General features: G+C 45.9%; 1 protein-coding gene across 5 annotated transcripts; it reads right to left on the bottom strand.

Annotated features, from left to right (window-relative positions):
- Positions 1-604: 604 nt before the first annotated feature.
- Positions 605-13,464, bottom strand: MYOT (myotilin). Of its 5 annotated transcripts, none has more exons than XM_065690171.1 (10): positions 13,354-13,464; positions 11,113-11,715; positions 8,967-9,117; positions 6,795-6,896; positions 4,765-4,808; positions 4,090-4,222; positions 2,970-3,177; positions 2,341-2,506; positions 1,602-1,735; positions 605-1,198 (listed from the first exon to the last, which is right to left on the bottom strand). In XM_065690171.1, exons 2-10 carry the CDS (start codon positions 11,547-11,549, stop codon positions 1,026-1,028), a joined length of 1,548 nt encoding a protein of 515 aa, XP_065546243.1. In that variant the 5' UTR covers positions 11,550-11,715; positions 13,354-13,464; the 3' UTR covers positions 605-1,025. The 5 variants fall into 5 exon arrangements, with proteins under 5 accessions (XP_065546243.1, XP_065546244.1, XP_065546245.1 ...); XM_065690172.1 differs by having other exon boundaries at positions 13,358-13,462; XM_065690173.1 differs by lacking the exon at positions 11,113-11,715 and having other exon boundaries at positions 13,358-13,439.
- Between the last annotated feature and the right edge of the window lie 2,675 nt (positions 13,465-16,139).

Below are 16,139 nucleotides of genomic sequence, written 5' to 3' on the forward strand. Positions count from 1 at the left end.
CAGAGCTGGGGGTTTATTTAATGGCACTGCAGGGTTGGGGGAAAGCTGAGGCTGGAAGATGCTGTGGGTTTGCTGACGAGCAGCGGCACTGCCGTGCAACCCCCAAGAGCTCATTCCACCCTTGTAAGCATCCTTTTAGGAAGTACAGTGGAAAAATCTTCAGAGATCGGGTTTGTTGGATTGGGCAAAATCACGTTTCATGGTGTTTATTGTTATTATCCTGAGCAAGGTGGCTGTGAATAGCACCACACAAACCATCTGGAGGATTCAGAGCAGCAGCTGGTTGATTTGACAGCCAGGTAAGTCACAGCCTTGGTTAAAGGAGCAAGGCAGAAAAACAGCTTTAAAGCTTCAAATGATGCAGGGCAGCTTTCGGGTCAAGTGTGCAAGGAGAAAGAGGATTATTGCTGCCTCACTGACACGGGTTAGTGTTAAGGGAGTGCTGGCATCTAGTTTATAGATATTAGAAGAGAAACAATGGGAGGAGCAGAGAGGGGAGGGAAGCAGTGGCAGACTTTACAGGGGAAGAATGTACCCTTGCCAGGCTGCAGCTGATGCTGGACACATGCAAGCTGGTTCTAACAGATCAAGGAAGACTCACGGCTGATGTTGGCTACTCAAAGGTTTATTTGCCTCTAATTTATTCTCATAAAAACACTCTAATCTATTTGGGTTTAGTATTCAGACAGCACAGACTTCTGATACGGTCAAGAGTGATATTAGAGCAGCAGTACAAACCAACCTACTTCAGCAAGTAGAACCAAGTACAGGTAGAACTAAACCCACCCGCGCTCATACAAACTAGTTAGCCTGCTTTCTTAGGCTTTATAGTTCAAATACAATACTCAGTAAATGGTTACAGTCACCAAACCATATAAATAAAATCTAACATGGTAAAATGGGAAGAGCTGAATGTGCGAGAAAGTAAAAATCTGTAGATAGGTATTTTGCTAATTAGGGCAATCACCAGTTAACTGCATCTATGTTGTAATTGTCTCTTACAGGTGTGAGATCTCCGCTTCCAGTTAAAGTTCATCACTTTCGTACAGTCCAGACTGCTCAGCCAACCGCTGAAACTCTCCTTCTGGTGAGAAAGCTTGTTTCACATCCAGTCCTCTTCCATTAAGTGCCAAATACTTGCTAAAAGTTGGTCGGACCCGTAACTGCTTTGGGGCTGGAACTGGCTTGTTTGTATGTGCTGGAAGAGAGAAAAAAGCCTCTTTCAGTGTCTGTGGAAAGACTCATGGCAGAGCAACCCGGTTCCTTTCTATCTGCAGCATAAACTGGCAAACCCTTAGGAAGAATTTAACAGACCAAGCCCATATCTCAGACACCAGAGATTTATATTCAGGCTCCTTCTTGGTATCAAACTGTAGTCTTTAAACGGTGCAGATAACAGACAGTGTTCAAAGGACACATCACAGTGTCCTGACACTCAACAAAAGAGTTTGTCCTGAGATGGTTACAGTTTTGTCTGGGTCACTATCTTTGGAGAGCAATCCTCCCAGCACTCTAAGCTTCATTAGGCTCACCCTGAGGGTCTGCCCTGAATGCCAGTGGCAGTTTCAGTTGCGGTTGTGGCACTGCGATGTGGTACTTACTTGCAACCTCTAGCCTGGCATGGCATGTGGCCACTCCTGCTCCGTTGACAGCAGACACAGTGTACCAACCAGCATCTTTCTTGTTTGCATTATGAATCAGGAGGCAAATCCTTCCAGTATTGTCATGTAACAAGCTGAAAAATGAAGGTGTTTGTGTAAGTGCTACATAAGGAGAGAAGACAGAAATCAGAGAGACAGTTTATATGCTGAGGAGCTGAGCAAATCCTAGAACAATTCTTGCAGGGCTATGTAGACATAAACACTGCATTTGTATTGTAAGACACTAGTGATGCCAGGCCAGGTTGGATGGGGCTTGGAGCAACCTGGTCTAATAGAAGGTGTCCCTGCCTGTGCAGCGATTGGAACTGGATGAGCTTTGAGGTCCCTTCCAACCCAAACCAATCTGTGATTGACATCATGTGAATCATATCATCACATCATTCATGTGGCATCAAGGCCCTTCTGTAGCCCCATTGCGTCAGCACATGATGAATGCATTGCATGTTTCAATCCTAAGGCCAAGCTTCTCCATGGGCCTTGTAGCTTCTGCTAGAATTCAGTGTGGCATCTGATCACAGTTTTCTCTCTGTGCCCTCAAAACCAAGACTTATGGTCCTGTTCACTGTGTGTCATAAACAAGGGGCAGATCTAGCTTTCCAGCTTGCTGCTTTTAAAACAAGCCAATTTTGGCTTAAATACTGGTTATTGTTTTCTAACACACCAACTCATTATGGGATACCTTATTCGGTCTGTATTATATTGTACCATTTCGTTGTTTCTTTTCCAGTAAATCCTGGGTGTTGGGATAGCAGAGATCTGGCATTCGAGTCTGGCTGTATCTCCTTCAAAAACCTTTTTGCTTTGGGGCTTGAAGATGAAAGTTGGCGGCGTGTGATGTTCTTTGGCTAAATTAAAGAAGATAAAGAGAAGTTACTGCAAGTGTTGAATGCTAAAATCAGGCTTGGTTTTTAAGATTTCAGAATGTTAATTCAGTGGGGCACATGTTTCTTACTGCATGTCCTTAGCATACAGGCAATTCCCATGAGCATAAGGGTGTAGTAGACACAATCCAGTTCAGGAGGAGAGTCAGTCAGCATAGGTTATCCATCTTGGGAGATTAACAGCTCCCAGATTCTGGACATTTCACTACATCTAAACGTCCCACCAAAAGTGATTTGAAGAAATAAGGCATCCCGGATGTATATTTTATAACAGTCTTGGAAAAGGTAAGGGGTTTGTTGTGATTTGAGTCTGAATATATAGAGATCTAGATCTGCTTCTTAATTGGTTTATGTTCCAAACACATGGAGGAACGCATTAGATTACTGAGATTTTCCATGTACGGTCGGGTAGTGCTCTCAGTCTTACCAATGACTTCCACTTTTACTGCGAAAGATGCTTCTCCTGCACGGTTGACAGCCACACATTCGTATGTCCCTGCATCAGATGATTTGACTGCCTCGAAAATAAATGAGTGGAATCCCTTTTCTGACACTATCATTTTATGGAACTGATCTTGATGAACCATCCTTCCATTCTGATACCACATCACATCTGGAGTTGGCAGCCCACTAACCTGTGAAGGAGAGAAAAGCAGTGAAGAGTTAAACCAGGTTTTGGACTCTAAAAGCTCTTCAATGCTATGGGGATTTTGATGCCCATAAATGATCAAATGATGATCCTACCACGAAATTTTACATTTGAATATTAATGTGGAGCTGCACAGAGTGGAGCTGTAGAGTGCTGTGGAAAGATGAGCTTTAGCTACAAGACGATAAAGGCTGTTCCTACAACCCCCTGAACCCACCTTGTGAGGTAGCTTTGATTAGCCAGGTACTCATTGTGGGTTCATAGAAGGGGAAACTCTCCCTTTCCATCCCACAGTTCTCACTGTCGGCAGTGCTGATATCACACTCTTTTGATAATGTATGTAAATAAGCTGCCCTGCAGACATGCTCCAGGTTGTCCACAACATTCAGAAGTTAAGCAATTTGCAGCAAAATGCCAAGTCTGGCAAGAGTTTACTTAAGGAAAGAGATTGGAAGTGGTTAAGGGAAACCGAGCCAAACCACAATCAGCAAGCAGCCTTTGCAGTGAAGTTGCATGTGCAGCTCTAGGTTCTTTCTTACCCTAGGCTTGGGACAACGGCCATGCAGTTTCAGGCCATTTTGTCTGTTTGTAATTAGGGCATTGTCTTTCCAGATTATCTGCTCCAACAAGGGCACGGTTACCTCAGAGAAGGTGGTGGTCTGTATTTACCACTATTAACTTTAACCGTATTCTGATGCAGCTCATTCCATTTACATCTTCCAAGGGGAAAACATTTCGCCATCTCCTGTTTCTAGGTTTACACTGCCTGGACGGACCTCGTACCATTTGCCATTAGTGCTCTGGCTTACAAACGTGCAAAGGCAGTGCTGTGCAGAGACCCTTCCATGCCACACACCCCACAGAGCTAATGGAACTGCAAGGGAAAGGTTGGCATTACTTTGAAGTCGAGCCTGCAGAATCGCCCCTCCTCAATAATTACGTCTTCAGGCACTTGTGTAAAACGTGGCTGGAAAAACTTCTCCTGGATTGAGTCGTGCCCACGTTCATCTCCTCTTGAGGATGGTCTGCTCCTGAAAAGTGGGCAAGAAAAGTTGGTTGTTTCGAAGTCACCACGGCACAAATGACACAAAGCACTGATTGCAGCTCAAGTCCCTCAGCACGTTCAGGAGTCCAACGCTACCGTTCTGGTTTGGTTTTCAGCTGGAAGGCATGGGCTTTGATAACCACTTATCTTGCTCAAGTTGTTCAACACAGAAACGCAACATATGAAGCCTTCATCTTTGGCCTAATACCCAAAAGAACTTACAAGGCTGTGTTTCAGCATTTACATTGTCAGACCCTGCTGTGACTAGAGAGTAATCTTCCAGAATACGAAGCATATTTGCCCTAGGTGCACTGAGCCTTTAAACCGCCAGTGTTATACTTAGAATTGACTGGATTAAGATCAAAGGCATCATAAATGGTAGAGTTTTAGTTGAAAAGAAGAAATGGACTTTGTAATTACTACTTAAGAAAGGTGATAAGTAGTGAAATAAAACCAACATTGTCTAGAAACATTTGAAATAAGGTCTTGAGGAGTAGCACAGCAAGTCTTATGTAGTTTATGCATTACCTTACGTGTGTTGTAGGAACCTGCAGCCTGATGTTTTCTGCATTCTGGTGTTTGGAAAGAGGAGAGGAAGAGATGAGTTAACACAAAGTTTTATCTATAAACTGAACAAGAAGCCATTTTAACTTCATGTACTGATTGCTGCTTAAAAGCAAACCGAATACTTCAGGAGCCATCGGGATAAGAGGTAGAGGAACTCGCATCAGGAGCTAATACACCGCTTTCACCCTCAGCTTTGCCATGACAGTAACAAGTACTATTAATAGGATGGCACAACTCCTCATCACTCTGCATAGGTGATAGGTGCAGCAGCTTTTGTTTGGCTGGCCAAAGGCCTGGTGTGCCAATAACCTTTGTTAGAGGCGAATAGTACTACCAGCAGTATCTAAAATGAGAGCAAAGTACAGAGTGTCCTTCTCTATAGCAGGAATAGAAGTGGAATCGCTGGCAGGAGCACCGTATTGTGCCCACTTAAATACGGTACCAAGAGCAATGGACACATGCTGAGCTGGAAAATTTTTCTCTTTCTAGATCACAGCACCAAGTAAGCTCGCTGACAACTCCACCATCACATGAGTGAATCTGCTCCATACCCAGGACTGATCCCTGCTAGGAACTTACATGTCTGGAAATGCGGTTTATTACCAGTGACTCCTTTTAGCACTGGAGTCAGATAGAGGAGACGCTGCATGGAAGTTTCTGGTGTGTTTGCAATTAGCCATTATGATGCTTGGTTCTGTGCTTGTAGTCTAGTCCTGTAGAACATTTAACCTGGGGTTTAAGCTTCAAGCACAGAAGCAGCCTGAAGTTCAGGGGAAGCATTATGTGAATGAGGGTTTTGCTGGACTGAACTCAGTGCCGAGTCCAAAGGCGATTGCTTGTGTCTGCTCATTTACACAAGTTCTGTACAACTATTACTTGTCTTGTGAAATGATGCTGTAGTGATGGAGCTGCTGATAATTCTAATGCTCTATTATATGGACTGACTGCGTAGTTAAGTTCCTGACGAATCAGGAAGCTGAGTGATGCATCAGTGACTACAATATTTAAAAATAAGAGTGAACAATGGGAATAAGGTTTCCCCATCTCTCCTCCCAGTGCTCCTTTTTATGCAGCATCTCACACATCCTCAAAGCTGTCAGTTACCCTGTTCTGACTGTTTCCTTGTTCTCTGCAAAGATAGGGCTTCCCTTGCTCTGACATCCCTAATGTTCCCTTCTTACCTACTCTTGTCAGGTGATTATTGGGGATAAATAGCTCAAATGGCATATTCCTCCCTTGCTGTGATCTTAAGTGTTTCTTCTAGGGAAGAGTTTTGCTAACTGCACTTTGGAAGGTCCGTGCCAGCTTGCTGGCTCTATGGGCACGCAGCAGGAAGGATGTTTTCTTTGGCTGCACAGGTACCCGGTGCCACATCACAGACATTTCCACTAACTTTCATCACAGGAGTGCCAAAGAGAGCTTTTAACTGGCCTGAATAACCAACCAGTGATGCAAGTCTCCAACTAAGATGCTTTTGAAGATGCCAGGGGTGATAGATTCTCTTCTGTCAGCATGTGGGCTGCTAAAATAACTGCTTTGCTTCCTCTTAATGAATGCAGGCCCCTGGAGGGGCTAAAACTCAACCGATCCCACCCCAAGGCCCTGACCTCTTGTAGTGAATGTCACTTGCTCCAAGCAGTGACAGGTGTAAATCTCGCTGCCCTGGCCCTGTCTGAACTCAGGCTGTTAGAGTTGGTACCTGTCTCTCTCACTGTGCTGCTCCCTGCCTGTCACCCAGCAGTGCTGTGCAGCAGCTGTTGTAATTCTTCCTTGGTGAGGTTATTCCTACAGATCAGACCCCGCAAGGGGATGGTGTTTAAATTCCCTCCTCCTGCCACCACCACCCAAAAAAACCCCTAAAGTGAGAGCAGTCCCCTTCCATCCGCCGCACTGCTACCAGATAAACCCCATCTCTCTGCCCTGTTCAGGTCCAAGCAAGCCACAGCACAATCACCAGGAAATCACTGTTCTAGAGACAGGTCCCCTTTTACCTGTGCGTTCTGCACGTTGTCTTCACTTTGTGTTTCCAACACGGATGCAGCATTTACTGGTCCAAGCAGCCTGCGAGCCATTCTTTCTTCGTAAGTTAATCGCTTAAAGCAGAGTGGAGAGGAATTCTAGTCAGAAGTCCATTCACTATTTCAGATCAGCTTGTAAGAACATATATATGCCATAAATGAAGGGTGTTGCCAATGGGAGCAGTGGCTGAATAGAAACCCCACGTCTGCTCCAGAGGGTTTGCAGTCTGTGATGCCTGCTGAAGTCAGCCTCAATATATACAGCACTGAAATGCATCAAAGATTAAACTGCCTGTTCATCAAAGCCTCTCTAATGCCATGTGTGGCCTTCCACCCCTCCTCTTTCTCCACTGGGATTATTTATGGGTAACTGATGGCATTATCTCAGAAGCCAGAGTAAGTCCCAGGGTACCTTCCTGTTAGAGCTGGGAAAACTTCCCAATTCATTCAGCTGTGGATTTACTGCAGGAGCTAGAGCCATGATGGATGCTATCTCACATACCCCCAGTAAAGCAAGAGCCACACTAGCAGCAGACACAGCCAGAGAGGAGCACCACTACCCCTGAGAGCACAAGGGAAGCTTTTGCCAGTGCAACAGCCACCTTACAGAGGCAGCAAGAATGTGTTTCAGTAGGAACAATAAATTCCTATAATACGGATGCAGCACATAGGGATAAATATGAGAGGAGTTAAATTCAAGTTCTGTCATCTGGGTTACTTTAGAAGAGCGCATCAGTCCCCTGAGCACCAGAGCACCTGATTCTTCACTTCCCACAAGGTTTACCTTGGGTTTGATTTGGTGATGTGAGGACAAACTCTCTCTGTGTACGGAGCTACTACTGAGCAGGTAAAGATTTAAGGAGGCTTCTGGGACTTTTCTTTAGAAGAGAACGAGAGAGCTCTTGGAAAACCTATGAGAGCTTAATATCCCCGAGGTCATTGTGGCTGTATCAAGTGTGGCTGAGATTGGCCAGTTGGTTCAGGCGTTGTTGGAGGACAAGGGGAGGAGGACACAGCGCAGCGATTGCATAAGCCTTATTTTTAGCCTGGCTTCCTATGGGAAGAAAAGCTGGCTTGCAATGGCAGGCTTTCTTACAGCAGATAGGACATTCGTGGTAGGGACGCATTAAGTCAGATTTGACCTCATATATTCTTTTTCCTTCAATGTTTAAAGCAATATATGTGACACAAACCTGTTCCTACTGATGTTAATGGAAAAACTCTTTTCTATTCCAGGGAAAAGAAGATGGAAACGATAAACACTGGGCTTTTACCTGTCTGCCTCCAGCCAGCAGGAAGGTTCCCATGTTAGAGACCTGCTCACTTTAGCTTGTTGTTATGGGCTTCCCTACTGGTAAGCAATTTTCTCTCCTAGAGTCGGATTTCTTGGTAAAGGGGACTGCATTTTGCCCCTTTGCAAAATAAATAAGTAGGTAATGAGACTAAGAGTCCTTCTTATAGGGGACAAGATTTAATGATGAAAACTCATGTAATTTCTTTGATTTTCTTTTCATATAAAAAGCGAGCAAAGAGGTTTACCATATGTGGCGATGCTCTCTAGAATGAGCTTTCAAATATTGGTACTTCTCAAAGTGTCTAATGATTCGGGCTGGTTTATTAACCCCAGCATAGAAAGCCAGGGTGAAATGGTGTCTGGAGAACTGAGGGATTCTCCTTGAGTTTCTAGTCTGTAATGTGGTGCTCAGCAGAATCCCCAGGAGAGTTCAAGTTCATACCACGGCTCTAAACAGGTACCTTTCTCCCAGTCCTGGCCTTGTTGATTTGATTGCACAAATTCAAAGACAGCTTGAATGGTGTGTGCTAGCCAAGAAGGTAGGATAAGAGGAAAGGCAATAGCAGATTAAACCCATCTTGCTGCATCAGATGGCTTTCAGAAGTTAACACATCCCTTTCTGATGTCATGGGATATGCAGACAGTCAGTTGCCACAGTACCTGCCTATGGACAGACTTACAGCAACCATCTCTTGCCGCACATTCAGTGTTTGGGCAGTGTTGCTCCAGCATTTCCTTCTGCTTTCTGCTCAGTTTGGACTGCCTCTGGGCACTAGAATATTCTCCACGTCCCTGCTTGCACTACCGAGAGTCAGAGCAAGCTGGTTCTTCCCTCAGCAGGTTTCCCTTACCTGGTTGCCATTCTGGAGAAGGTTGTCTTTGCATCGGAGTTTCTTTTCCAAGTCCTGAATGAGGGCCTCTTTTGTTCCTCGAATTTCATGGTCTGATGTCTTCTGCATAGAGTTGATGCTAGCTTGTTTGTTATACATTGGTTGTGAGTAACTGCTCATGCAGGAGGAGAAAACAAAGTTATTCCTGTAGGCCTGCTTGACTGCTGCAGCTTCACAGAACGCACCCAAGATGAACCTGCTACCCAGAAACTGTGGTTCAAATGAACACGTAAAGCATTTGGGAGATAGGTGGGCTGGGTGGCATAACTGGGTATCAACAGGGGTAGCAGCATGGTCTAACCACGTCACTGAGTTCCTCCCGCAACACTCACAGCAGTTTGCTGTGGGTGGCTGTTCAGCATCCCTACACCCTGCAGTGGCCCCTGCCAGGACTTAGATGTGCGCTAGCAATGTGGCCAATCTGGGAGTAAGTTCTTCCTCAGAAACTGCATTCCTTTGCAATTACCATTGTTAGTAAGGCCCTGGTGCTGCAAATCCTCGACAAGGTCACAAACTACTTGACCGGGTATGAGCAAATAGCTTATTAATTGTCCTCTTCCTCTTGGCCCCAGAAAGCTACTTCCCATAGCATTTCTGTCCAGGTGGTCAATAGCTGAGCTTACTCTAAACCAGGTTGGGTCTTTTGGACCTGGTCCTGTAATCCATAGTCAAGAGACACAGTCAAGTTTTGGAGTCAAATAATAGACCTGATTCTGAAAGGTGCTAGGAGAAGAGGGAAATCCTTCAAAACACATCTGCTCGAGGTCAGAGCACTCTGTGCTGACAGGGTCCAACCTGGTTTGTTACACACAGCATAGCCCTGATGCTGCAGTTGTGCTCAGCAGTCATTTCTATTCAATTATCATTGAAATACAGTACCATCATCATTCTATTCAAGTTATCATTCTGGTATGTATTCCCAGTACCGCTTGGACTTAATAACTTGCCCAAGTTATAACTTAAAAACATTAGTAATTTGCCCAACAGATTAATGCATCTCCTGTCCCCATCTGCCAATTTGGAGCATGATTAGGAAAATAATTCCTCAACTCACAGGATATTGCATTGAAGAACAGCTGATACGAAAAGCACAATGAGGCACTAAAGCTCTTTGCTATGAAAACAGCCCCACACTACACAAGAACCCAGCAGTTACTCCAGATGCGTAACTAACCCCACACACTCCTGCAGTGCTATTAAGCAACAGCGCACTCAGTCTTACCTTTCCACTGCCCACTGTGCTGTGATTCAAAGAAATCCCGCAAACATTCAGATTCCCTGACTACAAACTGGCGCTTAAACCTGGATTTATACCCAAGCCAGCAGGACCCCAGCCCCTATCACCTTTCTAACATCCCCGGTTGAGTGTGGTGTGTTCCACACTGACTTTCCCCAGGACTTCCAGCTAATATTGGCAGGAGTACAAGTTGGTGAGAAGGCAAGACCCAGCTCCCTCTGACATCTCATTGACCTTGGAAGATATTTGGATTGCAGCCCAAAGGCAAAATGATATAATACATATTCAGGAAAGAATTTAGGCTTTGGTCTGAAGGGGTGAAGTTTTCACACGGCCGCCTTCCTGATATGATTAATGAAAACTGTATTGTAGGGGAGTGCAGGGTCCCATCATGATGTGGGACATGAAAGTACTGCTGAGACTTACTAGGAACCTTGGTTAGATGTGGGATTACTACTGCCTTCCCCTCTCCCTCCCCATTCATGAGCCATGTTTGCTCAGAGAAACTCATTTGACATGGGTGTCCATCCTCTTGTGAATACCCTTAAATAGGAGATTTCCATCAAATCAAACCGAACTGTTCAAACTGACTCCAGAAAAGGTGCCCAGCAGCCCCTGACATGACTGCTGGGCAGTTCAATTCCTGGTCGGATACCCATCTGTCCCACACAGACACCAAGGGCAAGCACTCAGCCTCCTAACCCGAATCATGCAGAGTCCTGCCTCAAACATCAGAAGTCAATGGGGGTTGTACCATTGGCTTCTGCCAAGCCAGCGCTTCACCGGATGGTTGGATCTGGAATGGTCAGTGCATGGGAGAGGCCAGGCCAGAGGAAAGCAAGGGGAGGTTAGAAGCCTGTATATACTTACTGAGGTTCCATAGGAGAAGGAGTTTGGCTGTTATAGTCGGGCTGCGAGGGTAGCACTGAGCACAGGAATGCTGCGGGGGGTTGGTTAGGCATGGATATAAGCCGTTGCCCGGATGAGGAGCTAGCAGGAGACTGCGCGGATGCAGGAGTGACGGGATATGTGGATTCCTTAGGGGCACTACAGGAAGGCGAGGAGAGCGTGATTGAAGAGCTCAGCGATGACGAGGAGGAGAATTTCTGCCCGCTGGGGTTACGAGGCTGTATTAGGATGGAGGATTGTTTGAGTTGTCTGCTTGACTCTGTAGAGGCTGCGGGTCCCGGAGGCTGCTGTTGCCCTTGGCACACATTCTTAGACTGGATAAAGTGTTTTGGACGCTCGTAGTTAAACATGGTTGGTTGACACATAGAGGAAACGGATGGGAAATTAGGGACACTCATAGGAGAGGTTTCGCGGCTGTCCTGGGTTTTTGTTGGTGATAACTGGCTTTGGATGGGTGCCTGGTAAAAACTAGGTGGTAGGCCACGAAAGCTGTCTTGGCTGGGCTCCTGGATAGAATGGAACCCTTGCCTTGCAGAATAGAGGCTTTCTTGGTGTAGATTTTCCCTTAAGGAAGACAATACAGATAAAATGAATCGCACATCACCATTTGAACCACACAAATGCTGTGTTGTGAGCAGTCATGAGCAATCCAAAGTGTAGGAAGTTCAGGCAACTGACAATTAAAGCTTGAGCTTAAAATGAAGAGATTTAGGATTGATGAGAGCTATTCCAGGACTGTATGAACATTTTGGATTCCAATACCAGGTCATGCACTCTGACTTGGGTGCAGGGCTCTTATCTGCAAGAGCCCAGTAAAGGAAACAGCAATGGGTTTATTGAGATGACCCACACCTTCATAACACTATAGATGGCTGTAGGTACTAGTGCTAAGCAGGGTAATTTGCCATGTATCATCTTAACTAAAGATCTCTGACTCGTACAGTTTTGTGCCCTGTCAAAATACTACATGTACTCAGAGAATTGGCCATTTGTGCTGAGAAACTCCTTATTCCATAGGAAATCATAAAACCAGTTCGACTTTTAAGCCTAAACCTTTGAAACTAAGTATTCTATTTTCTTCTCTAATGGGTTTTGAATTCACAGCTTTTTATACCCAGTTCGTATTTGGCATTGGAATGCCATGGATTGTGCTTGTCCAGATTTGCTGTTAGGGCTAATAATTGCCAGCATGACATAGTTGCAGGATAAAATAGGGCAAGCCAAGCTGCTTGGAGCTCCTGCAGTTATTTTGCATGTCCTTAATATCTAACCCCAGGTTTTGCATCAACTCAAACCCCAGGAAAGCTTCACTAGAGAGAACTGGGCAAGTCTGATCAGAGCTGACAACTTGAGCTCCAGGATAACTGAATAACCCCCAGAATAAACGTAAAGCTGCTAATAAAAAGCGAGAATATAAATCCACACAGTTACATGTGCTGGAAAAAATGGCAATCTTGCCCCAGTGAGCTCAGCTGTTTCACTGCTATATATACCCTGTATATTGTATCCCTATCCTTGCCGAGCCCAGGAAGGGCTCCACGGGGTCATAAATTCCCATGGGGGGAGATGACTGAAGACATCAGTCTCCTTTTAAAGCTTCAGAGCTTTCACTTCCTAAAGGTAACTGTGAATATACGGCGTGAATTGACTGTACAGAAATAGAGGTTTTCTACGGAAAAATCACTGACTTTCCCCTTGGTTTGCTCTTGGAATCTGAAGCTGGCTTAAACTTTAGGAGCATATCCACAACATGCTCCTGTTTGCTGGTGCAGAAAACTTGTTGGATCTTGGGTTGGTACCATTTTGTATCATTAACTGTGCACAGATCCATTCATTTAACCTCCAGGCTGTGCACGGAAACCAACGCTTGCTTCGTTCTCTAGAATCGCTTTGTTTTCTTGAATAACCGCACTTAGACAAGTGCACAGATTCACTTGCTCACAGCAAGGGGGAAGTTCCTCAGATCATTCCACCTTGATTTGGGGTGGAGAAACGCCATAAATCCAAGGAGGCTTTTGAAATTGCAAGTCGAAAACAACCGGTAATAACAGCAAACCGCTTTTTATCCACGGCTGCCTCCCACGTTCCCTTTGCCACCGCCGCCCCGACGGTGCCCCCCGCTCATCACCATCTCACTCCAGCTCCCTAAGCGGCTCCGGAGCGCAAGGTGACGCTGACCCCCCCCCAGCCGCAGCCCCTTACCTACCGCCTGCGCGCTGCCACCGGGCTGCGACCGGAGGGGAGGGTCGGGACGGGGCCTCGGCCGCGCAGCGCGGCCGCGGCTTTAATGCGCTGGCCGCGGGTGGCACCGCGCTGCCCGTCACCGCTGTCAGAATAAGAGTCTCCCGTCCCCGAGGGGCGGGAGCGGGGTTTGGCAGGTGCCCCCGGTCAGCGATCACCCGCCCGGCCCCCGCACCCTCGGGTCTCCCCGCCCCGAGGGGAAGCGAACGGGGCTCGGGGGTGCCGCTCGATCCCGGGACGGCCCCGAGGGCAACTGGAGCAGCCATGAGCTATAGGATAGAGAAGTCCCGGCTGCCCCGAGCGGCCGCCGGGGAGCAGCGGGGACGCATCCCTAAATCCCGCTTCGTTATCTCACTGGAATTCCTGTTTTAATCCATTCGCTAATTAGCTGCCCTGCAGTGACACTGCTCTGCTACTGCTTGTAAGGCCGTGTGGTTAAAGGCAGCCCTGGAAAGGCAAAGGTAAATCTCTAAATAGCCACCCAGCAGCAGACCCGACCAAGCCTGGTGCTGCCCACACCTCTGCTTCATCAGAGCAGCGGCAGTGCTGGTGGGTCTGTCTGAAGGGTCATAAGCGGGGTAAAGCAAATAAAATACATTTGGTGGTAAATGTTACGTGATTACGTTGCTGTTTGTGTATATTATTGCAGGTATTTACTTGGACTGTTGGAATGAGTCCAGAGGAGGCCATGAGGATGCTCAGAGAGCATTTCTGCTCTGGAGACAGGCTGAGACAGCTGGGCTTGTTCAACCTGGAGAAGGCTCTGGGGAGACCTTATAACAGTCTTCCGATACCTAAAGGGGCTACAAGAAATCTAGAGAGGGGATTTTTACAAGGGCAGGTAGGGACAGGACAAGGGAAATGGCTTCAACCTGAAAGAGGGGATATTTAGGTGAGATATTAGGAAATAATGCTTCTCTGTGGTGGTGCTGAGGCGCTGGCACAGGGTGCCCAGAGAAGCTGTGGCTGCCCCATCCCTGGCAGTGCTCAAGGCCAGGTTGGACCCAGGGGCTTGGAGCAACCTGGTCTAGTGGAAGGGGTCCCTGCCCGTGGCAGGGGCTGGAGCTGGATGAGCCTTAAGGTTCCTTCCAACACAAACCGTTCTAGGATTAAAAGATGCAACTGTGGTATTTTCACCCGAACAGCAACAGATCCTGCTGGCTGGCGAATTAGGTGATTTGTATCCCTTTAATCAAGGGCCTCAATGCTTAATTACGTCTTACTTAAAATACTATAAAGTAAATTTATCTTAATTGTACTTTACCAACTCTTGCCTAACATACACACTATTATTTAAACCCCCCATCCCACAGCAGGGCTGCGCGGGGTCCCTCAGTTGCCTCCCTTTGCTGCACTGATGGGTCTTAAAGCAGAGCTGATCTTCAGGAGTTAATCCGCACTTCGTGTTTGTATTCAAACATCAGCTCCTCGTTTGTGAACTTAATCTACGTGGCAGGTGTTAATTGAGTGCTAATTTACTTGAATTCCTCGTCGTGAGAGTGATTAAGGGAGGAAGTGAGGCGCTGGCTGTTGGAGAGGTAATTTGCTTTTTAACTAACAACGATTAAAAACCCCTGTAGTTTGCACAGAGTATTAAAAGAAGGTGAGTGTAGGGAGCTGTGAGCACGTTGAAGGTCAGGCTCTGTGCTCGCACAGGCTCCCTACATCTCATCCTCTTCAATGAGAGTGCACTCTGCTTGTTTCAGAACTAAAGCTGCCTGCAAGGCATCACTTTATGCGCTTAAGGACTGGACACGACTAGGATGGCTTGTGTGGAAGAGAAGGAACAGGAAAACATGAGATCCAGAAGGCAGGAATAGCATTGAAAGAACTGGACTGATAGAGGCACAGGAATAAACCTCCCAGCCTCTGCTAAGGTAACGTAATAGCACTGCCCAGCACTGCGTGGTGTTAGAAACAGCTTTTCTGCACTGCTTCGCTTTACTTTCTATGAACAGTGTTGGGTCTGATTGGGTTCTACTGCTTGAGTCATACAGCAGAAACTGCCCTATTTATTAGGGCCTCTTAAAAGCTACCTGGAAATATACTCAGTGCCCAAAGCCTCTTCTTTTGCTTGGATTAAGTTAAGCAGTATAGATTAATTCAGGATAATATAGTTATTATATATACATATAATATGCAATATATATAAATATAATATATAATTAATATATATAAATATAATATAGAATTAATTCAGGATAGATTATAGATTTTGTTCTTCCTCTTTAAGGCTATTGAGAAGGTCACTGTAAACTGCAGATACAAAGGGCTCAGGAAGGAGTAACTGGCAGTGACAAGTCCTGTAGAGCTGCACTTTGTAGCTCTTGTAGAGTGGCTGTTGCTAAGCAATGATTTGTAGACTATGAGTACGAGGACTTCATTCGCTTTATAGTTACTCTCAGTAGTAGCTTCGTTCTGTCATACACTGTTGGTATTGCTTTTTGTCTCTGGTAATACAGTTGCAACCATGTACACTACATGGGAGTTGTACAGCTCAATCTGGCTAACAAGACAGTTATTGTACAGCTCATCATTAGAGATGATTGCTTAGTTTGAGGTAACAGCATCATTTACAATGCTGAGTCCTATTCAGAATGATGTTTCAAAGCACATGGCAATAAGACTGTGGGTTTTAGAGACATTTAAATTCTCATAGATGGGTATATCTAGAAACTTTAGTAGTTTTCTTGCTGTATCTTGAGACATGTAAATGCCTTCCAAAATGTGGCTCAGCATCACTGTCA

Source organism: Lathamus discolor, chromosome 10 (genome assembly GCF_037157495.1).
Source record: "Lathamus discolor isolate bLatDis1 chromosome 10, bLatDis1.hap1, whole genome shotgun sequence".
NCBI classification, from domain to species: domain Eukaryota; kingdom Metazoa; phylum Chordata; class Aves; order Psittaciformes; family Psittacidae; genus Lathamus; species Lathamus discolor.

Excerpts from the sequence above, each read along its gene's own strand:
- MYOT (XM_065690171.1), bottom strand. The coding sequence starts at position 11,549 with ATGAGTGTCCCTAATTTCCCATCCGTTTCCTCTATGTGTCAACCAACC. Across the intron at positions 9,118-11,112 it reads CCTTCTCCTATGGAACCTCA|TTACTCACAACCAATGTATA; the intron begins GTAAGTATATAC and ends CTGCATGAGCAG. Across the intron at positions 2,507-2,969 it reads AGTAAAAGTGGAAGTCATTG|CCAAAGAACATCACACGCCG; the intron begins GTAAGACTGAGA and ends TCTTTAATTTAG.